The sequence below is a fragment of the Momordica charantia genome (assembly GCF_013281855.1).
Source record: "Momordica charantia cultivar OHB3-1 chromosome 1 unlocalized genomic scaffold, Mcharantia_2.0 BLBB01000001.1, whole genome shotgun sequence".
Lineage (NCBI taxonomy): Eukaryota > Viridiplantae > Streptophyta > Magnoliopsida > Cucurbitales > Cucurbitaceae > Momordica > Momordica charantia.
In genome coordinates this window covers 17,770,203-17,791,521 of record NW_028275157.1, presented here as the reverse complement: position 1 = coordinate 17,791,521, position 21,319 = coordinate 17,770,203, and the positions used below count along the sequence as shown (strand labels likewise).

General features: G+C 34.3%; 4 protein-coding genes across 6 annotated transcripts; 3 read left to right on the top strand and 1 right to left on the bottom strand.

Moving 5' to 3' along the window:
- Positions 1 to 3,415: 3,415 nt before the first annotated feature.
- LOC111005418 (B3 domain-containing protein LOC_Os12g40080) lies at positions 3,416 to 6,255 on the top strand. Its single transcript, XM_022276901.2, has 7 exons — positions 3,416 to 3,673; positions 3,765 to 4,110; positions 4,235 to 4,428; positions 4,574 to 4,928; positions 5,001 to 5,179; positions 5,267 to 5,617; positions 5,827 to 6,255. Exons 1-7 carry the CDS (start codon positions 3,572 to 3,574, stop codon positions 6,085 to 6,087), a joined length of 1,788 nt encoding a protein of 595 aa, XP_022132593.1. The 5' UTR covers positions 3,416 to 3,571; the 3' UTR covers positions 6,088 to 6,255.
- Positions 6,256 to 6,379: 124 nt separating this feature from the next.
- On the top strand, positions 6,380 to 9,282 carry LOC111005498 (B3 domain-containing transcription factor VRN1-like). Of its 3 annotated transcripts, none has more exons than XM_088124565.1 (5): positions 6,380 to 6,962; positions 7,071 to 7,518; positions 7,792 to 7,979; positions 8,061 to 8,407; positions 8,599 to 9,282. In XM_088124565.1, the coding sequence occupies exons 1-5, from the start codon at positions 6,861 to 6,863 to the stop codon at positions 8,624 to 8,626; spliced, it is 1,113 nt and encodes a 370-aa protein (XP_087980691.1). In that variant the 5' UTR covers positions 6,380 to 6,860; the 3' UTR covers positions 8,627 to 9,282. The 3 variants fall into 3 exon arrangements, with proteins under 3 accessions (XP_087980691.1, XP_087980694.1, XP_087980689.1); XM_088124568.1 differs by having other exon boundaries at positions 7,789 to 7,979; positions 8,688 to 9,282; XM_088124563.1 differs by having other exon boundaries at positions 7,789 to 7,979.
- A 115-nt stretch (positions 9,283 to 9,397) lies between these two features.
- On the bottom strand, positions 9,398 to 11,607 carry LOC111005917 (B3 domain-containing transcription factor VRN1-like). Its single transcript, XM_022277613.2, has 4 exons — positions 11,132 to 11,607; positions 10,794 to 10,990; positions 10,371 to 10,712; positions 9,398 to 10,087 (listed from the first exon to the last, which is right to left on the bottom strand). The coding sequence occupies exons 1-4, from the start codon at positions 11,568 to 11,570 to the stop codon at positions 9,821 to 9,823; spliced, it is 1,245 nt and encodes a 414-aa protein (XP_022133305.2). The 5' UTR covers positions 11,571 to 11,607; the 3' UTR covers positions 9,398 to 9,820.
- A 1,950-nt stretch (positions 11,608 to 13,557) lies between these two features.
- On the top strand, positions 13,558 to 20,474 carry LOC111005524 (uncharacterized). The gene is made up of 13 exons (XM_022277035.2): positions 13,558 to 13,875; positions 14,801 to 15,215; positions 15,808 to 15,947; positions 16,304 to 16,572; positions 17,358 to 17,443; positions 17,579 to 17,700; positions 18,041 to 18,133; positions 18,222 to 18,338; positions 18,427 to 18,528; positions 18,605 to 18,706; positions 18,783 to 18,884; positions 18,969 to 19,793; positions 19,891 to 20,474. Exons 1-13 carry the CDS (start codon positions 13,786 to 13,788, stop codon positions 20,209 to 20,211), a joined length of 2,784 nt encoding a protein of 927 aa, XP_022132727.2. The 5' UTR covers positions 13,558 to 13,785; the 3' UTR covers positions 20,212 to 20,474.
- Positions 20,475 to 21,319: the final 845 nt, after the last annotated feature.

The following is a 21,319-nucleotide window of genomic DNA, read 5'->3' as shown; positions in this document are numbered from 1 at the left end:
AAAGGATATTGTTAACAGTAAACAACCAAATTTTAGGCCAAGAATTTTCCCCTCCGCTATGCAGTTTTTAGCCCTTCTTGTTTGTGACAAGAGAATTCCCTTCTTGTTTTTTATTACTTCAATTTCTAGGAAGTATTTCAACATTCCTAAATCTTTAGTGTGGAATTTATTATGAAGAAAAGTCTTGAATGATAGGATGTCTGATGTATCAAGTAAGATAACACCAAGAATCGAATTATTTATAAAAGACAAAATGACCTAATAATGTAAAAGGACGATAAAAGGCAAACTAATGCAGATTATTAAAATAATTTTTTTTTGAAACAAAGAAACATTGCATTAATTAGAAATAATACCACTAAGGGTTACACTTGAAGAGTGGTGACCATACATCGCCATCACAATCCATGAAGGAAAACAATTATCCCAATGGACATAGAAACCATAACAAATGGCACGCTTGGTCAATAAAACAGCTTGTCTATTCAAAAAACTAGGAATATGAACAAATTTTAGACCACTTAACACTTCTCAAAAGTTGTTGGGGGAGAATCCTCAATTAATTGAGGTACCTTGTCAATTAAGACACCCCTATTCACAATTGGAAGGGAAATAATTGCCTCCAAAGTTTTATTCTCCACCATGACAGGTAAGGAAGGATTAGACAAATTTCCTAAATCTTGCTGGTCACAAATCTTAATACAATTAAGACTGATAGCCTCCCCAGATTCCAAAACGATGTTTGAACCGATTGCCGTTGCACCTTCGTCATTGCACACCTCCTGCTTCGTCTTACTTGCTCTTGGACCATGGAAGTTCTATGAACCAAGATGAAATGGAGATGAAGAGTCATCTCAAGAGATCGCAGACAGGTGCCCTTTCAAATTTTGTGTCCGATAACTCTTAAAAATTCCAAAATGATTAAGCCACAAATCATACATAACAATGTTGGTTTTGATTTTGTCGGTCATACCAACATGGTCAACATCTAACGGAGAGATCCCAACACCCAACCACTATCCACCATCACAGAAACCAGATAGGAATGATGTCTCTGCCATATTTAGATCCATATTACTTACTACCAGGGGAAAAAAAAAACACCACGGAAGAACCACCTCACCCCTCCCCACTTAAATACTGTAACAATTAAAAAGTATATATATATATAGTTGTTGGGAAAAGGAAATTAAGCCGTTGGAAAAATTAATAGAATGAAATTGAATCTGACAGAAAAACTAATGGATCGCCGGCTGGTCAGCTTTCCAAGACTGAGAAAGGCGAACATGTAGGCAAGGGTAAGCGCAAGCGCAGTGCACCTGGTGCAAACGCCTTTCTTTTTTCATGATATACCAATTAGAATGGAGGGGTCCCCTACGTAAAACGATAATAATCCCTTCAAAAAAGTAGAGCCGCTAGGCAATGCGGAAGGATGCCGGTGAAAAGAATGGAACGAAATAAAAATACGCTGCGAAAAAATGGATGGGTCGTCGGAAAAATAGAAAAAGCTGCCGAGATGGTGGAGTAAAGTCACCCAAATGTTTGAAAACATAAACTCGAATATACGAAGGTTTCAGCTGTCGAGATGAACCATCCAAATTGGCGAGTTTAGTAAAATATGAAATCTCAAATTTGGTCAATTCTTTTGAGAATTTTGGTAATTAACATCCCAAGAATAATTGCATTGATTGCTTTCTATATTTGTTGAATAATTTATTAAAATATAAATGTTTAAAAATAAATATAAATATTAGCAATAAATGACCGTTAATTAATTAAGAAAAAATATATTTTTAAAATATATAATAAATATAAGAGTTAATGTTTATGGCTGTTTTAGAAACTTATTTACACAAAGTTTTTCAATTTTACACTTTTAGATTTCTAGGATTTTATTTTAATGTCGATTTTACTTTTATTTATTGCCTTTACATTTATTATAGTTATTTGTTTTTTTTCTAAATGTAAAAGATTATAATCCTTTAATTATGATAGATCCATATAAATTTTCAACACTAATCCTTTAATTTACCGTAAAGATTTCCCCTTATTCAACAGGTTCATCTCCTCCCTAACCTTTAATTTCCCCTTGTTCCCTACCTTACTGTTTGAGTGAATGTTTTGATAAGATATATCCCCATATATACTCATATATACAAATCGATGGAATCAAACTCACTATAAGATATATACCCATATATACACTAGTTCACACCTAAATTTTGCACAACTGAAATCTACAAAAATAGAAAACTGTACAAAATCAGAAATAGAAAAAAAAAACCATTTAAGATATATGGGTATGGAAGGGGTTTAACGATTAAAAGAAAAAAAACATGGGTTTTCAACCTTGTTCAAATCTGGAATCGAAAACGTGGAGGATATATTAGAATGCAAAATACAGTGAGACAAACTAACCTTTCAGTCGGCGACATGAAGGAGACGAAGGAGAAGCTAAACAGACTGCTCCAATGACAAAGAAAACGGATACAACGGCCGGAGACGAAAGAGTGCAGACGAGGGATGAAGACGAAGAACGCTAACAACGAAGGGAGACGGAAGAACGCAGACGACTGGAGATGAAGGAACGGAGCAGTCTTCGAACTGAACGAGAGAGGAAGAAGAAAAATTGGAGGAAGGAAGGAGGGGTTCTCGAAATTTTTCAATAATGGAGGATTTTGAGGATTTGGTATTTTTTACTTTTTGGAAATACAAAATTTAAGGGATTTAAATGTAACAATTTTGGATTTTAAAAATTAACTAATATTAAGTTGGAGATAGAAAAGACGAGTAAAATTGGGTTATGGATATCTTAAATGAGATTGTTCCATAACAAAAGTCTAATTTTTATACCTTTAATTCTTTTATGTAATTATGATCTCTAAATAGACTATCAATATATTAATCCTAAATCCTAAATATAATAAGATGGTATATATTGAAAGTAATTCGGAGAAAAAAAAAACTCTTAAACTTAAATCTCAAAATCTATATTTGTAAATTTTGATAACAATGGAGATTTTTTAAATATCATTCTAATATGACACTCTGGACACGATTTTGTAGGTTTTTACTTTATTATTTATTATTTATCATTTAAATGAAATAAGACCGTAAAAGAAAAAAAAATTACAAATTAGTATGGGTTAACACATTTTAAAAAAATAAATATCAAAATAATAAACGCAACAAAATTAATTAAGGGGATGAGTTCGAATTCCTAACCTAGTACTTAAAAGGAGAGAAAATAAAATTATTCTAAAAAAAACTAAATAGACATTAACAACTATACACATGGGTTAGGGTTAATTATGAAGGGATAGTGGGAAAACAAATTAGAATTATAATTAATATAAAAAATTTTTAAAGCCCAGCTCTACACGTTTTATTAGAAATTGATGAACAGAAAATGAAAAACAATACGTCGATTGAGAAACCACAAACCCCTCATCATAATTTTAGTTTTTAAAATCTGTATAGCCCTCTCTAGATTTACGGGCCGTTCCAATTCCCACATAGCAATTCAGCAGAACCAAATCAAGTTCTTCTGAAGAACAATCCTCCAACCCAAATGGCTTCTTTTGATCCTCCTCCTCTCTGTTCCAACATAATTTTAAATCCTCCTCAGTTTTTCAAGATAGTTTTGCAGAGAAATCTTGAGCACAAAAAGCTGGTAACAACTCACAATCTTCCTCTTTCACTCACTGTTTTCCCTCTCTGAACACATTTCAATATACGACGCTCTGTTTTTTTTTTCCTTCCAGATGATTCCGAAGAAGTTCGTCACAGATTATGGGAAGTTTCTATCGACTTCTGTACGTCTCAGACTTCTCGATGGCATGGAATGGAAAATCGGATTAACGACCGCAGCAAATGGCGCCGTTTGGCTTCAGAACGGCTGGCACCCATTTGCAGAGCATTACAGTTTGGAATTTGGTTCACTGTTGGTTTTTAGATTCGACGGATGCTCAACTTTCCACACAACCATATTTGATATTACTGGGTCCGAGATTAAATATCGTTGCAACTTTAATGATTCCAGTGGAGATTTTGAAGAGGAGGATGATGCTAATTACTCAAAACAGAGGGAGAAGCCATCATTTCATTGTCGTAAGAAGATGAGGAATGAAAGTTTATTTTGATTCAAACTATCATTCTACTCGAAAATTAATAGTTATTGTAAATTTGATCGTTGAATCTGTGCTCATATTTAGATGGGTTATATAATCTGCAGAAGAATTCTATATTAATAGGAAGAAGCGAAGTTGTAAGAGAATGCGAGAAGATGGGGTTTCAAGGAGAAGGCAGGCACTATCATCCACAACCAAGAAAGCTGATGAAGATCAAAGATTCAGCAGTTTGAAATCTGGGAAACCTGGTTTCAATGTTGTTATGGGGAAATCAAATGTAGGAAGAGGATTCACTATGGTATAGTCCTCTTTTCTCGATCAAGAACTCTTAATATTTATAAGTTTCATCATAAAATCAATCGACAATGAGGAGAACAGCCATGTAACTTATTTAAGTTTTTGCTGACAATATGATATAAATATATAATTTTTTTTTCTGGTAGATAATTCCTAAAGAGTTTGCAGAGAAGTATTTAGTGGAGGAATTCGGAAGCATTGGAATTCAAACTTCAGATGGTAGAAGTTGGTCACTTTTGTACAAATGGAGTCGAAGCCAGGTGCGAGATTATGCTTATATTTCAGATGGGTGGAAGCGTTTTGCAGAGGGAAATCGGTTGAAAGAAGGAGATGTTGTGTTCTTTCAACTCATAAAAAGAGACAAACTTTTATTCCAAACAATTAAATATCGTTGCAACTTTGATGATTCTAGTGGAGATTTTGAAAAGGAGAAGCCTTCATTTCCCTGTCGTAAGAAGATGAGAAATGAAGGCTTATTTTTCCCCAAAATGGAACCTGAAGGTAACTATTTCGGATAAATCTATATTATATATGCAAGAACCTGTGGATTAACTGGTGTAATGTAATCTGCAGCTGCAGAAGAATGCTATATTTACAGGAAAGATGGGGTTTCAAGGAGACGGCAGCCATTATCATGTACAGGAACAGCCAAGAAAGCTGAAGAGCCTCAAAGATTGTGCAATTTGAAATCTGAGAAACCTGGTTTCAAAGTTGTCATGGGGAAATCATACGTCACAGGAAGATGCAATATGGTACATCTTCTCTGCTTGATCAGAAGGAAATCATCTCTTGTGTTTTTGTTGAGAAGATGAAGCTTATTTGTTTTTTTCTTCTTGTAGACGATTCCTAAAAAATTTGCAGACAAGTATTTAGTGGAGGAGTTTGGAACCATTGGAATTCATACTTCAGATGGTAGAAGTTGGTCTCTTTTGTACAAATGGAGTCGAACCCAGGTGCGAGATTATGCTTATATTTCAGATGGGTGGAAGCGTTTTGTAGAAGAAAGTCTGTTGAAAGAAGGTGATGTTGGGTTCTTTCAACTCATCGAAAAAGATCAACTTTTATTCTCAAAACAAGAGAAGAGCATCTGTAGTACCTCTGCTTCTCCTTCCCTTTTGCCGAAGAAGAAAGTTGCAACTACCAGAAATCCCTTCTTCCAAGTTGATGTTCGATTGGGTAGAAATTCGATGGTAACTCTTCCTTTTTTCACTTCTAAGTATGTTTGTGTTAAAAATATGGATTGAGTGATTAATTTGGGGGGAAATCATTTTTAAGTTGTTTCAATTTTGAGTCCAAACTGTTAATTTCAATTTTGAGAATCAAACAAGAGATTAAATTTATGGGGGGAAAAGCAAAAGCTTGCATATAAGTTGAAGCATATATGATGTTTGATGGGCAGAGAATTCCTATGGAGTTTATGAAGGAACATCTTTCACCAGAAATGCATACTGCGAGGCTTGAGGTTGGGGAAAAAAAATGGAAGGTGATCATGAAGAATTACCAGAGGGGTATCAGATTCTCAGCTGGGTGGCCTGCATTTTGCAGGGACAATGCCTTGGAAGATGAAGATACATGCTTTTTTGAGCTGCTGAACAAGAATCACTCCCACTGTGCTTTTAAAGTTACCATTTGCAGCAAAGTTCCATCCTGTCTCAGTTGACTAAATATCTGTAATGTTATTTGCAAAAGCTTCGCCTTTTATTATTGTTTAGAACAAGGCAAGTTTCTGTAGGCTTTTCTTTTGTTCAGAGGATGTTGCAGATATTTGGTATGAGTATTTTTGTAAAAGAAAGATTTTGGCCAATTGGTTTGATAGCTGAGTTTGAAATGCTTTGTTCTTTTTTTCTTTTTTTTTTTTTATTTGAATTACAAGCTATTAATGTGGCTTCCACGTTAAACTATATTTTGGGTTATTTTCAGAAAGATAGGAAGCAAGGAGACATAAGCCTTTCAGTTTGTAGTTTGATTTTGTTCTTAGAAGAACAAAGAAAAGAAAACGAAGATAAAAAAGGGCAGTCCTCCAAGTTCAACTACTGCAAGTAAAAATAGAATCATCCAATTTAATTTCTAAAGAGATTCGTGCCTAAAAAGGGAAAAAAAGAACATTTCCTATGAAGAAAACAGAGGCCGCAGAAACTTTCCAGTTTAGGAGAAACAAGAAAACAGAGTCCTGAAAGAAAGGAAAAAAGGACAACACCCTTTTGGAAACCATTATTTTTTCTTCCACTGAGACAGAGAGAGGAGTTCGCTTTCTTGAAAATGATAACTTGGAAAGCACAGTGAGAATCAATCTTGTTGAGCAGCACAACACCATTAATTGGTGGGCAAAATAGTGATTTTGTTCATAAAAGAGTTACGGAAACGAAAACAAAAATCAGAAAGAGCACTGATAAACCCAAAGCCCTCGTCATTTCAGTTTAAAATCAAGTTCTGATGAAGAACAGTCCTCCAAATTCAGTCAACATGGCCTCTCCTCCTCTTCCTCCTCACTTTTTCAAGATGGTTTTGCAGAAAAGTATTGAAGACAAACAGTTGGTAAGTGAAGAGTGTGAGTGATATACTCTGTGATTCATAAATGTCAAAACCCAGATTGAATATAGAGCTTGTGGGAAGTTTAACCAAACTCATTCTTCGTTTTTTCAGATGATTCCGAAGAAGTTTGTAAGAGACTATGGAAAGTTTCTGTCAAGTTCCATATGTCTCAAGCTTCCCGATGGTATGGAATGGAAAGTGGGCTTAAAGACCGCCACAAACGGCTCCGTTTGGCTGCGAAATGGCTGGCATACATTTGCGGAGCACTATTGTTTGGAGCATGGATCGATGTTGGTTCTTAGATTGGATGGAAAGTCGACTTTCCACACACTAATATTCGATGCAACTGGATCGGAGATCGAATATTCTTTCGACTTAAAGGATTTTGGAGGAGATTTTCAAGAAGAGAGTGATGATGATTCTGATGAAAGTTTGGAGAGTTTTCCCCAACATTCTAAGAAGAGGGAGAAGCCTTCATTTCCATCTAGCCAATCTCCAAAGAAGATGAGAAATGAAGGTTCATTTTCCCCCAAAATGGAACCCAAAACAGAACCTCAAGGTACATAAATTTTGATTCTTTAAGAGATTTTCGTTTTTTGAAGTATTTTCCCCCTATTTATATCACTGTCTTACTGAGCTGGAAACAACTTTAAGAACTAAAGCAGTTGGTTAGAATTAAGTTCTAGACTTTCTCTAAGTATAAATGTTCAGTTGTAAGAGCTGTTCTTAGTTCACGTATACTAAATTAAAAAAAAATGCTCAAGACAAATTGATTTTATTATTATATCTGCAAAAACCTGTGGATTAACTGGTGCATCATAATCTGCAGAAGAATGCTATATTTTCTGGGAGAAGCCGAGTTGTAAGAAAATTTCTGAAGATGGGGTTTCAAGAAGACAGCCGTTAACATCTCTAACCAAGAAAGCTGAAGAACCTAAAAGATTCAGCGGTTCAAAATCAGAGAAACCTGGTTTCAGAATTGTTATGGGGAAATCAACTGTAGGAGGCAGATTCTTCATGGTATGTTTTCTCTGCTTGATAAAAACCCCCCATTTCTCTCATGTTTTTGCTGAAAAGAAGCCTTTTTTTTTTTCCTTGTAGACCATTCCTAAAGACTTTGCACAAAATTATTTACCCGAAAAGGTTGGAAGAATCAGAATTCAGACTTTAGATGGTGGAAGTTGGTCACTTTTGTACAAATGGAGTCCAAGCCGAGGAGGTTTTGCTTATATTTCAAGAGGGTGGAAGTGCTTTGCAGAGGAAAATCTCTTGAAAAAAGGAGATGTTGGATTCTTTCAAATGATTGAAAAAGATCAATTTTTATTCACCATAGAAGAGACCTCTGCCTCTGCCTCTGCTTCCCTTTCGCCAAAGAAGACTGCTGCAACTACCAGAAATCCATTCTTTGAAGTTGATGTTGCTTCAATAGCTATCAATGTTCGACTCTGGTAAATTCCTTTCCCTTTTCCATTGCAAATATCTTTTTTTTTGTGTTTGAATATTGATATAACTTGTGTTATTCACTTTTGGGTTTAACGTTAGCTAGTTGACATGGTATCGTATAGTCGTCTCATATAACGCCATTTGCCTTCCAATCCATATTGATAATCATTTGCTAAGCTTTGTACTAATCTTTCAGCGTACAAGTTCATTTACTCTACAATTAATATTGTTGAGAGGAAAATTTGGCACGAAAGTTGAACCATATACATGTCATTTGATGGGCAGAACATTCCAATGGGGTTTGCGAAGAAGCATATTTCACCAGTAATCCACAGTGCGAGGCTTGAAGTGGGGAAAAAGCAATGGAAGGTGAGGATGAAAAATTACGAGAAGTGTATAAGATTCACTTCTGGGTGGGGCATATTTTACTGGGAAAACTGCTTGCAAGATGGAGATTCGTGCATGTTTGAGCTGCTCAACAAGAATGATTCTCACTGTGCTTTCAAAGTCACCATTTTCCAGAAAGCTACTTCCTCTCTCTCAGAAAGTCACTAACAGCCCATGGTTTCAGATTTGTAATGCGGGAAAACACAGAGAAGTGAACAGCCAGTTGGATTCTGCAATTCAGTTCCTCTCATTTTTGTTAGTTAAGCTTATCGTAAGGTTGGTGGAGTATGGTGTTTTTTGGTTTAATTTGTTGGCCAGTGCCCTTCATTTTGTATCCTCTATCAGGTTTCTGTCAAGCTAAGGCAGTAACTAAATTAAGTTTAAGGTTTCTTTTCCTTTATAACCTTTTGAAGGGCAGTCTAGATTATTCTCATGGTGTTCGTTTGGTCAAGCTAAAGATAATATTACAAGTTTAAATGCTCTTCTTTGTGGATTTCTGGTCTCTTCTTTTTCTGTGTGGCTTTATTCCCAACTCTTGGGTAATGCAGTAGAGAATAACACAATCTAGATTATAAAATCTCTATAACTGTATTTAGTGAACTTTTGAGTAAACAAAATATACAAGAAGAAAATGGGGCTTTTGTTTTGCTTTTTCTAGTTTCGAAAATAAGAAGACTTGACAATTTTTGTACTCTATGATAAAAATTACCATACTTTTGCAATTGCAAAACAGATCCCTCCTCTTGTCATGTAACTAGTACATATAATTTAAAAAATATATATTCATCATTCATGTAGTGCCGTATGAAAACTCTCTGTCACAGCCGACCCAATTCCCAGTTTCCAACTGCTGCAAGTAAAAACAGAATCATACCAATATAATTTCTGCAGAGATTCTTGCCCAAGAAACAAAAAAGACCAAAAAGCAAGCATCTTCCTCTCAAGAAATGTTGCAGACACTTCCCAGTTTAGGAGAAACAAGAAAACAGTCCAGAAAGAAAAGAGAAAAGAGCAACAGCCTTTGAAAACCATTATATTTCCTCCACTGAGGAAGTAGCTTTCTTAAAAATGGTAACTTTGAAAGCACAGTGTGAATCATTCTTGTTGAGCAGCTCAAATATGCAAGTATCTTCATCTTGCAAGCAATTTTCCCTATGAAATATGCCCCACCCAGATGTGAATCTCATACACTTCTCGTAATTCTTAATCCTCACATTCCATTGCTTTTGCCCTACTTCAAGCCTCGCACCGTGCACTACTGGTGAAAGATGCTTCTTCGCGAACCCCATTGGAATGTTCTGCCCATCAAATAACATGTACGTGGTTCAACTTTCATGCCAAATTTTCCTCTCAACAATATTAATTGGAGAGTAAATGAACTCGTAAGCTCAAAGATTAGTACAAAGCTTAGCAAATGACTATTGATATGGACTGGAAGGCAAATGGCATTATATGAGAAGACTATATGATACCATATTAAACTAGCTAACGTTAAACCCGAAAGTGAATAACACAAGTTCTATCAATACTCAAACACAAAATAGAAGATATTTGGCAGTGAAAAAAGGGAAAGGAATTTACCAGAGTCGAACATTGGTAGCTTTTGAAGCAAACATCAACTTCAAAGAATGGATTTCTGATAGTTGCAGCATTATTCTTTGGCGAATGGGAAGCAGAGGCAGAGGTCTCTTCTATGGTGAATAAAAATTGATCTTTTTCAATCATTTGAAAGAATCCAACATCTCCTTTTTTCAAGAGATTTTCCTCTGCAAAGCGCTTCCACCCTCTTGAAATATAAGCAAAACCTCCTCGGCTTGGACTCCATTTGTACAAAAGTGACCAACTTCCACCATCTAAAGTCTGAATTCTGATTCTTCCAACCTCTTCGGGTAAATAATTTTGTGCAAAGTCTTTAGGAATGGTCTACAAGGAAAAAAAAAAGGCTTATTTCCAGCAAAAACACGAAAGAAATGGGGGGTTTTTGATCAAGCAGAGAAAACATACCATTTTTAATCTGCCTCCTGGACTTGATTTTCCTATAACAATTCTGAAACCAGGTTTCTCTGATTTTGAACCGCTGAATCTTTGAGGTTTTTCAGCATTCTCGGCTGTAGATGATAATGGCTGCCTTCTCCTTGAAACCCCATCTTCTGGGATTCTCTTACAACTCGGCTTCTCCCTTAGAATACAGCATTCTTGATCTGCATATTATGATACACCAGTTAATGATACACAGATTTTTGCAGACATAAACTCAATGTGTCTTAAGCAAATTTTTTTCTGGTCGGATTTAAACAAGTTTTTTGAAAGGAAAATCTCTGAAAAAATCAAAATATTGGTACCTTGAGGTTCCATTTTGCGGGAAAATGAAGCTTCATTTTTCATCCTCTTATGAGGCTGCCAACAGGGAAATGAGGCATTCTCCCTCTTTTCTGGATGTGGAGAAAAATTCTTCAGACTTTCATCAGAATAATTAGCATCATTCTCCTCTTTAAAATCTCCTTCAAAATGGTTAAAGTTGAAAGAATATTCAATCTCTGATCCAGTTGCATCGAATATTAATGTATGGAAAGTCGAATTTCCATCGAGTCTAAAAACCAACATCGAACCAAACTCTAAACAATAGTACTCTGCAAATGGATGCCAGCCATTTTGCAGCCAAACGGCACCGTTTGTGGCGGTCTTTAAGCCCACTTTCCATTCCTTACCATCAGGAAGCTTGAGACGTACGGAACTTGACAGAAACTTCCCATATTCTTGAACAAACTTTTTTGGAATCATCTGGAAACAAGCAGAGTGAGTTTTCTGATTGTTTATTGGGAATGGTTAAAGTGTCGGATCTACATGTTTAATGGGGATGGATAAAATGATATAAAAATGGGAACTTTCTTTAAAATGTGTACTCAGAAGAAAAATGAAGAAGCAAGAGTCTGATGAATTCTTACCAACTGTTTGTCTTCAAGACTTTTCTGCAAAACCATCCTGAAAAAGTGAGGAGGAGAGGCCATTTTGGTTGAACTTGGAGGACTTTTCTTCATCAGAAGTTGATTTTAAACTAAAATGACAAGGGATTTGGTTTTCTCAGTGCTCTTTCTGATTTTCGTTTTCATTTTCATTACTCTTTTAAGAACAAAACCACTATTTTGCTACTTCCTCTCTCTCATTCTCAGTGAAGGAAATATAATGGTTTTCAAAGGGTGTTGGCCCTTTTTCTTTTCTTTCTGGACTCTGTTTTCTTGTTTCTCCTAAACTGGAAAGTTTCTGTTGGGGCCTCTGATTTCTTCAGAGGAAGAAGATTTTTTGGTCTTTGGGCAGGAATCTCTGCAGAAATCAAATTGGGATGATTCTGTTTTGTGCACTAGTTGGAATTGGGTCGGCTGTGGCAGAGAGAGTTTTCACATGGCACTACATGAATTCATATTTCAAATTATATTAGTTAGATGCCAAGAGGAGGGATATGCTCTACAATTGCAAAAGTATGATCATTTTTATCATAGAGTACAGAAGAAAAATTAGAATGATGAGGTGGAAAGTTATAATTATCTAATATCTATATCGGCATATTATGCCATTTTCTCGGTTCAATTTTACTTCCAAGTACCAATATGAACTAATTGATATCTATCTCTAACTAAGAGAGCATAAGTTCGATCTCTCATTCATTTGTTGTAGTAAAAAAAAAATTGATTTCAATTTAACCGTAATTTAAAAAGAAAAAAAAATCAATTTATCCTAACATTTTAAAAATTATGATTGTAATACGGTTTTATGTTTTTTTTTAATTAGGGGGTTGAAGGCGAAATTGAAACTAAAAAAAGAAGTGAAATTGCACTTACAAGAATTTGCATAATTTAGGGATAAAAATATTAAAATACTATTTTTGTTGGTATATTTTCCCCTTGTTATATTTTAAAAATAAGTCGTCATCATGAAAATTTTGAGAATATATTCACGTTATGTCTTTCTTTTTAATATAAATTATTAATATTTTATTGTCAAGTCAAACAAAAATTAGGGAAAAATATATTTTTGCTAAGGTTAGGGGTAGATGCCAATTTGGTACTGAAAGTTTCAAAATGAACAATTTTGGTTTTTAAGATTTGAAGTAGATATCTATTTGATTCATGAAGTTTTAAAATACATTTTTGAAACTTCAAGAGAGTTCTATGTAGGGATTAGTGCGTGAGACCGTGCTCCACAAAGTTACGCATGAGACTCACTCTTTACTTGAGAATGAATATGGGAAACATAACATGTCACAAAAACGAGGCGAGATTTGGAACCTTACTACAAGAGGGATGCCTCACGAGCTGGACTTCTAAAGATGAACCTACCTAATATAAGATTCGTTCAGGTGCCCACAAGATATATAAAGAAAACACTTTTAATCAATTTTTTTTTGATCCGACACTTTTAATCATTTACGTTTGAAAGGTTTGTCTAAATATTCCAGGTCATCATTTTACTGTAAAAAATGACCATGGACTAGATTTTTCGGAGTTAGTATTTTCAAATGAATTTAAAAACAATATATTAATTTTTACATAATTTTATTGGGTGATGTGACACTGTGACACGAGAGTTTTTTTTTCTTTTTTTATTTTGTTGAGAATCTTAAAAAGCGAGAGTTAGGAAGGAATGAAGAGAAAATTCCACATCATAAAATAATTTTTATTGTCACATCGTGTCTTTCTTTGGATAATAGATTAATTTTAAAATTTATTAAAAATACACGGTCTGAAAAATAAAAACACGGTAGAGGAATGGAAAATAGTATTTAAAAAGAAAAACCCAAAACCCTAGAAAGATGCGCCCCCACCTGACCTGACTGACTTGCATGCATGTGCTTATCCATGGCTGTGCCCTCTAAAATTTGGCGAGCCGAATCTTCATAAATTCCCCAATTTCTTTCTCTTCACGCCTTCGTCTCCGCTGATTCATTACCAAAATTTCTCCTCTGTTCTTATCAGCGTTGTCTGATTCGTCGCTGGAATCTATGGCGGCAACAATGAACAACAGCACCGAAGCCGCTTCTAGCCTTGAGTTCTTCAAGGTGTTTCTTCCCGACACTGGCTCTCTGCATATGGTAATGTTCTCTCGTCTCAGTTCCTGTCTGTTTAATCCACATTTTGCCCTAAATTAGAAGTTCTGGTCTCCTTGCCCCCCCCCCCCTGTTTTCTCTCTTCCTAGCGTTTTTATGATTTTTAATTTTTGGGGTTGCGATTCCGACATTATTCGAGTATGGTGGGTGGGAATGAAGCGCGAGAGACTTCAGTGCTTTTTTTTTTTTTTTTTTTTTTTTAAGTTGATTTGTGGATTTTGACCGTTGGCTCTGTTTCTTGCTATTTTATTAGGAAAATAAACACTCGGGATTGGATTGCTCTATCTTGACCATTGTTGGATTCTGCATTGCATTGCACTGAATATAGAGTGAAAAATTACTTAATATTTACCACACAAACTAGGTCATATTACATGCATTTGATCCTCTTTAAGGATTGTCTTTCTGTCCAGACATGCTTGAGTTAATGATTTAATTCAAGTCATACACGGTCAATATGTCGATATTTTTGTGTGGACAACGTTTTCTTTCGACAATATGTCATATAATTACGAATAATTTATTTGAGTTTTTCTAATCCCCGCAGTCTTTCTTGGAGTATCCCTCGAAATTGACCTTCTAACAATATTTTTGTAGACATTTTCATAAATTTGAGAACTTAATATTTTCATTGACATAGGCATTTTAACTCACTGATTATATACTTTTTGTGGGAACCGTTTTGATCTTTGTGGACTAGAAGAGAAATAAAAGGCTCATGCGGACCTGTGGTCATATAAATGATTGATTTTCCTAAAATTTGGCAGTGTTAATTAGTTTAGAAAACAAGCTATTGTTAAATAACATGTACAAGATGTTGTGTGGAATGATTTGTTTCTTTTCATTTTTCTTGCAAGATGCAAAAAGCGTTCTGTCTGTACTAATTTCATTCCGCATCTCTTATTTCCAGAGCATACCGCCGGCTTTTGTGAAGCATTTACATGTAATAACATTTCCAAACAAAGCTACCATTAAAGATTATATGGGAAAATCATGGCATGTTACATTGGAAAAACTGGATGATCTTGTGTATTTCAAGAACGGCTGGCAGGCTTTTGTAGATTACCACTTTCTGAGATATGGAGACTTCTTGATTTTCCAATATGATGGCCATTATACGTTTGATGTTAAGATATTTGGTAAAAATGGATGCAAGAAGGCAGTGGTAGCTGAAGCTGGTAATTCTGTTCCAATTTTGGAGGCTGTGGTAGCAGAACCTGGCAACTCTGTTCCAATTATGGAGATCAAACAAGAACCTGTGGATGATAGAGAAGATGTCAAGCCTTTACATTCTCGCAAGAGGAAGTGCTTACAAGTTGGATCAGGTGACTACTTTTTGATTTACTTTCGTTCTCAACTTAGGGCTATTTGTGGTACTTGGGTTTGTTGTTATTTGTTTCTTGTTTCTATTTTTCTATTTTGGGAAATTAGGTGCTTTTGGTTGTGCCATCTATATCTAGTTTCTCACTTGTTTGAAACATGGCACACAGGCACAGAATTTTGTGCAACATTTGGTAATAGGAAAAATAACGGTTTCTTGTTCTTGCTTTTTGTCGTGTTTCTAAGTTGAGATTGTTATTTTTACTGTTTTCAGCTCATAAATTACATTCAGTAAAAAAATATACTAAATGGCTTCTTAAAATTTCTAGTATATTATTTTGTTGAAAATTATTTTAAGTGAAACTTCTTTTTCTTAAAGAATGATTTTCAATCCTCTTTTTCTTCAAGTTAAAAGGAGAAAATAAATGTGATATGATCACGAAACATGTTATGTTCTTCCTATAAAAAGTTAAGAAACAAAACACAAGAATCAAAATACAAAAAGGTCTCCAGATGGCCCCGCCCGTATTTTCTCAGTCCCTGCTTCCATATGTGATCTCTTGGTTTAATTTATAATCCCCTCAACTGTGCTTGTAGAGAAAGTCCACAAATCAAGAAGAACTTCAGCTCGAAATCTAAGGGAGCCTCCTAGTCCCCCCTCAAATTCTACAGAAATTGTTCCCTCAAAAGGGCCGTGCTTTGAGCGGATAATGAAACGTTGGTCACTTGGTACACTTGTGAGTTTAGTACTCTAAAAACTTCTTTTCTTGTTATGAAATTTTGATTATTATTAACAACTATTATATATATAGTTGAGAATCTTCCTAACAATATAGTAAGCAGATGCAAGTATCCCTATCATATATGAACTCGGACATTGATTCATGAGACCCCACATGTATTATCAATATAGAAATGATGAGAATGACATGGAAAGGATTTAACTCAGGATCTCCTATTTAGATATAATGATGAATCACTACTAAACTCAAAAACTCAAAATGACGGTGTTTCCATTTGTACTCGTGTTGAGTGATGTTGGCTGAAGAGAAAATGGCATTTCTCATGACTATGGTTTTGAATTGAATTGCAGTACATTTCAAGAGGCGTGGTGGAGGAGCATAACATCTCGCTGAAGCCAAACATAGTTCTTAGAGATGAAGAGGGGAAGTTGTGGCCGGTCACAGCCGGTACCACCAGCCAGAACCGTATGAATATATCTTCTGGGTGGCCCAAGTTTTATAGGGGCCATAACTTGAGAATAAATGACAAATGTGAGTTTGAGTTTGTTCTTGGAAGGGGAAATGTTTGCCGACAAGTAAATGTCAAAATTACACGTTCCAAGAAGATGAAGAGCACTAAGTAGAACCAAAATTTTAGTTGTGACAAAATTTTGTTAATTCAAACTTCTTGAATTTAGTGGTGATTTTGTGTATATATATATACAGTATTCAGATCCTGAGTTTAAATCCTTGCAACCCTTAGCAATGTCTTGTTCGTTTTTCGTTTAAAATCCATATTTTACGTGCCTCGTGAATTAAATTATGGATTTATACACAGACAGACTGCATTATAGAAATATTTTAATTGTAAAAAAAAAAAATTAATAATTTGGGAGGCCGTTTGAAAGTAAAAATATGTATTCTGTGAGCATTGTGGTGGAACTAATCAAATATTTTATTTAAAAGTAGGGTATTTTTTTTATTTTATTTTTAGGATTTCTCAAACTATTTTTCTTATAATCGAAAATTTTTAAATATGCTTGTAAAACACTTGAATATTTTAATTGAACATTACCAATCTTTCGTTAAAACCTAACACACCAATGATTTTAGAGATTCAGGAAGCAAAATCAGGAAACAAAATCAAGAAACGTATTCTCAGAATCAAATTCAAATGCAGCACTTCTTCTATAGGCACCAAAATCAAGTTCTCTTTTGGTGCCAAAATCTTGATTATTTAATGCTGATATTTTTATATTATCTAGAGAGAATATATTTCTAAACTCAAAATTTTAAAAGGTAAGATCTTCGAGAATTGCATAAAATGGAAAAAATATATATAAAATTTAGATTTTTTTCTTTTTTAAATTGTGAAGATACGAAGTATATTTTCCATTTATATTCAGTAACTAACCCCCAGTGATAATTCATGGTGGAGAAGCCCTTTTTGGTCGATATGGCTGTCTCTGAAATAGAGAATTTCACGATTGAACTCTGCGACACAATTCCAGGTAAATAAGTTTTAGTTCATTGAGTTATTTTCTTCAATTTTTATCTTGGGTATACTGATTTTACTTACAAATTCAATAACCCTCGAAAAAAAAATGTTCTTCTTGAGAAATTTTGGTTATTTATTTATATTGTAGTACAAATCAAGCAAGAAGTGGGAAGATACCTTCACCCAGATTACAGCCGCAAGATGATTTGTGGCCAATGTCGATCATCATCTTCAAATCAAGAACCAAAATACATTAAATTCGAATATAAGGTACCCCATAATTTTTAAATTGTTTGATGTGATCTTATCGAAAGATAGTTTTGTGAAAGGCTAAATGCGTATTTTATTTAGTTTGTGTTTCTCAATTTCGTTCCCATTGTTGCAATTTAGTTTGATTTAAACTTTTTTTCAATTATACCCTCCAAAAATGTTAAAATTATCGGATGATAAAGTTGTCAGAAATTTAGAAGTTAAATTAAAACTCTTTAAAAAATCTGACTTTTCTTCTTTTTAGAGGTATAATTAAAAAATGTTTAAACAATTTGGATTAAATTAAAAAAAAAAAAACCACTAAAATAAATTTTTTTAACACTTTACATATTATTCATAGGGAGAAGGTAGTCTACAAAATGATGATGAATATTTCCAACAAGATGTCCCGTTGGAGAATTGTGAGAGCAAACAAGAAGTTGATATGGACATGGTAAGAAGTAGGAAGTACATTCATCATTTACAAATTATGAACAAATGGGATGTATAACTTTTTTTCTTAATGATTTTATATGCAACAGACAAATGAAGAAGTACCTATTAGTGAACCACAAGAGATACTTTTTTTGGCGGATCCATCCCTTCAAACTGATAAAGAAGACATGAGGGAATCAACTAATCATATGGTTCCTACAGAGGTAAAAAAGTGATATATTTACACGCACGCGCACACACGGACACATATAGATACTGATCATATACTTGGTGTTGCAAAAATCGAAACAGCACGGTGGGAATTCATCTGATGAAGAGAATAATGTCGAACAGCAAGAACAGAGCCCCGCGACGGGCAGGACTACCAGAAAGAGGAAAAAGAAAAATTCCAAGGTGAGGAAGAGTAGGTTTAATTTCTAAGATTATAAGCTTTCAAGCTGTAATTGATGATGTGTTGTATATTTCAAAGGAAAAACAAACAGAAGAGACTTCTGTAATAGATACTGATCAAGATCACCCTAGAAGATATGTGAGAACAAGGCAAAAGAGGAAGGTTTCAGAAGAACCTGAGGTAATAGATTTAGTTTTATAATCTTAATGGTTGAAATTTTTGGGTCAAATTATGGGAATTTTTTATGTGGAAGCAGAAGGAAGATGCTAAGAGAAAGAAAAGAGCAAGAAGGGGAAAGAATTCAGAAGTTTCTTCTAGTACACATGAACAAGATGATGAACAGGCAGATGTTTATAAGGTAACATTATTATTTTTATGTTTGCACTTTCGTTAGTTACTATTTAGTTTCCAATGTTTGTTTTTGTTCATGCCATGATGACAGGAGTGCCCGTTGTTAGTACCGAAGCGTAGGTGGTCGACTACTCAGCGGATAAATTTGTATAGTAAGCCCGACGTTATCTCATTGATAAAGAATACTCTGAACGAAAGGCAACTAGATATGCTTAGGAGAAGTTGCTTTGGAAATTTCTTAGACTTCAAGATCACCAAGTTCTCGTCCCAACTCTTCTATCATTTGATTAGGCGACAGTGTAGTTCGAAAAACCCGAATGAACTATGGTTCAACCTTGAGGGTAGAGTACATAAGTTTGGGATCAAAGATTTTGCTTTAATAACAGGTATGAACTGTGGAGAATTACCGACCATTGATATGTCCAAAATTCAAAGAGCTTGGTTTAGTAAGAGGTATTTTGGTGGGGAGAGGACTATCAAAAGGACAAAATTACCTGAGATCTTTATGGAAATGGATAAAGGGAGAGACAAAGATGTTGTCAAAATGGCAAAGTTGTACATCTTAGAGATGTTTTTACTAGGAAAGCAAATAACGACAGGAATAAATCATGAATATACTTTATTGATTGATGATGATGAACAGTTTGAGGGGTATCCATGGGGGAGAGTCTCTTATGAGATTACAATAGATTTTGTGAAAAAAGCCATAAAAAGCAATGATGCATCAGCAATAGGGATAGGGGGATTTCCATACGCCTTACTTGTGTGGGCGTACGAGACGATTCCCTTGCTCTCGTTGAATTCGAATCTTTTCGCGACGAAGATTTCCTCTGGCATGCCAAGAATGAACAATTGGGTAGCGAATGTTCATCCGGAGTGGAGGGACCTTTCGGAGAAGATTTTTCGATCCGATTCGGTGAGTATATGAACAATGTATATAGTTGGTGCAATTGAAAATTGTTGCAAACTAATCATTTGTGGCATGTGTTTTCTTTTTCTGTTCTGTTTCTTAGTTTGATGTTCAGCCTATTGAAGCAACCGATGCCGAGTTGGGTATGCGATATATGTCGTTGCCCGTTGGCGGGGTTGAGCGATCAAAAGACAAGAGTAAGTTACCATTAGATCAAGAACAGAACAATGATGCTAGAACCTCGTACAACAAGGATTACGATGATTGGGAAGGTCCAAATTTTGTTTCAAATGATGGTGTCGTGAATTTTTTGTTGACTAAGATAGTCAACATGGAGGGAAATATGGAAAAAATATCTTATGACATAGATGTGATGAAGGATCTTATTTTTAAAATTATGGAAAATGGTAAAAGAAGCGGTTGAGCAAATGGTGAGAGAGCGAGAGATCGAGATCCTGAAAAGACTGAGGTAATTCATTCAAAATAATGCTTAGATTAATATTTAGGTGCTTATCAGTCAGCACCCATCTTTATGCTGACTACTTGTCAACTTTTTAGTTTCTTTAAAAACAGAAAAAAAACATCCATTTTTATACATTTATTTCTTTTATTTGTCTAAAGTTTAATAGTGGTCAACAAGAATAAAAGATAGGTGCTAACGAGTAAACACCAAGTATTTTTCATTCATTTATATAGCATGTGTTATATGTATTATTATCTATAATACGAACGTTTCGAATCAAATAAAAGCAAGATGTAGGAGATTACGATAAAGGAGGACGAGGAAGATGAGGACGATTACGATCCTTTATTGAAAACTACGAGACAAAATTAAAGAAAGGAGCTATGGAGCAACGAGCGACGATTCAACAATCTATCGTGGCGAAGGACAAGAAGCACAACACAAAACAATCTCCCCCAACAAAGGAGTAGTTGCTTGATGTTTATTAAGAAAACTTCTTTTCACGTTTTGAATTTTGAAATTAACTAATTAATATTCTCTCTTCTTTTTTCATTTTTTTTAAATCACCCTTTATTTCAAAGTAATAGTATTCCATGAATGAGAATAGTTTCGATGGTGTTCTCTAAATTTTAAAAATGAAACCTATTGATGGATAATTACTCCGTCTGACAATAGTAATTATCTCATTCATCTGCTAAAATTTAATCAATTTCATTCTCGTTCTTTATATTGTGGGTTTCGTACATTTTCAATAATTATTTTACAACTTTTAATCTTTCTTAAGAAACTTCCTAACTTTTTAATTAATGGTTTTAAATTTTATTTTTTCTAATTATTTTAATAATAATTTTACTTCACTGTTATTACTTGTTGTGGTCTCATTATAAAATATTATAAATTTCTATTTAATTTAAGTTTTACTTTGTTATTATTTATCAATATTTAAAATATAGTTAATTATTATTAAATATTATAACAATAAATTTTAATAATATTTTATTATCAAATCTTAGTTAATGTAATTTTATTTTAATTATTTATCATTTATTAATTAAATAATTTTTACAAT

Excerpts from the sequence above, each read along its gene's own strand:
- LOC111005418 (XM_022276901.2), top strand. The coding sequence starts at position 3,572 with ATGGCTTCTTTTGATCCTCCTCCTCTCTGTTCCAACATAATTTTAAAT. Across the intron at positions 3,674-3,764 it reads ATCTTGAGCACAAAAAGCTG|ATGATTCCGAAGAAGTTCGT; the intron begins GTAACAACTCAC and ends TTTTCCTTCCAG. Across the intron at positions 4,429-4,573 it reads TAGGAAGAGGATTCACTATG|ATAATTCCTAAAGAGTTTGC; the intron begins GTATAGTCCTCT and ends TTTTTCTGGTAG.
- LOC111005498 (XM_088124563.1), top strand. The coding sequence starts at position 6,861 with ATGAAGAACAGTCCTCCAAATTCAGTCAACATGGCCTCTCCTCCTCTT. Across the intron at positions 6,963-7,070 it reads GTATTGAAGACAAACAGTTG|ATGATTCCGAAGAAGTTTGT; the intron begins GTAAGTGAAGAG and ends TCGTTTTTTCAG. Across the intron at positions 7,519-7,788 it reads ACCCAAAACAGAACCTCAAG|AAGAATGCTATATTTTCTGG; the intron begins GTACATAAATTT and ends CATAATCTGCAG.
- LOC111005917 (XM_022277613.2), bottom strand. The coding sequence starts at position 11,570 with ATGATTCCAAAAAAGTTTGTTCAAGAATATGGGAAGTTTCTGTCAAGT. Across the intron at positions 10,991-11,131 it reads CCGCAAAATGGAACCTCAAG|ATCAAGAATGCTGTATTCTA; the intron begins GTACCAATATTT and ends CATAATATGCAG. Across the intron at positions 10,088-10,370 it reads GCTACCAATGTTCGACTCTG|AACATTCCAATGGGGTTCGC; the intron begins GTAAATTCCTTT and ends TTTGATGGGCAG.
- LOC111005524 (XM_022277035.2), top strand. The coding sequence starts at position 13,786 with ATGGCGGCAACAATGAACAACAGCACCGAAGCCGCTTCTAGCCTTGAG. Across the intron at positions 18,134-18,221 it reads AAGAAGTTGATATGGACATG|ACAAATGAAGAAGTACCTAT; the intron begins GTAAGAAGTAGG and ends TATATGCAACAG. Across the intron at positions 18,707-18,782 it reads AGGTTTCAGAAGAACCTGAG|AAGGAAGATGCTAAGAGAAA; the intron begins GTAATAGATTTA and ends ATGTGGAAGCAG.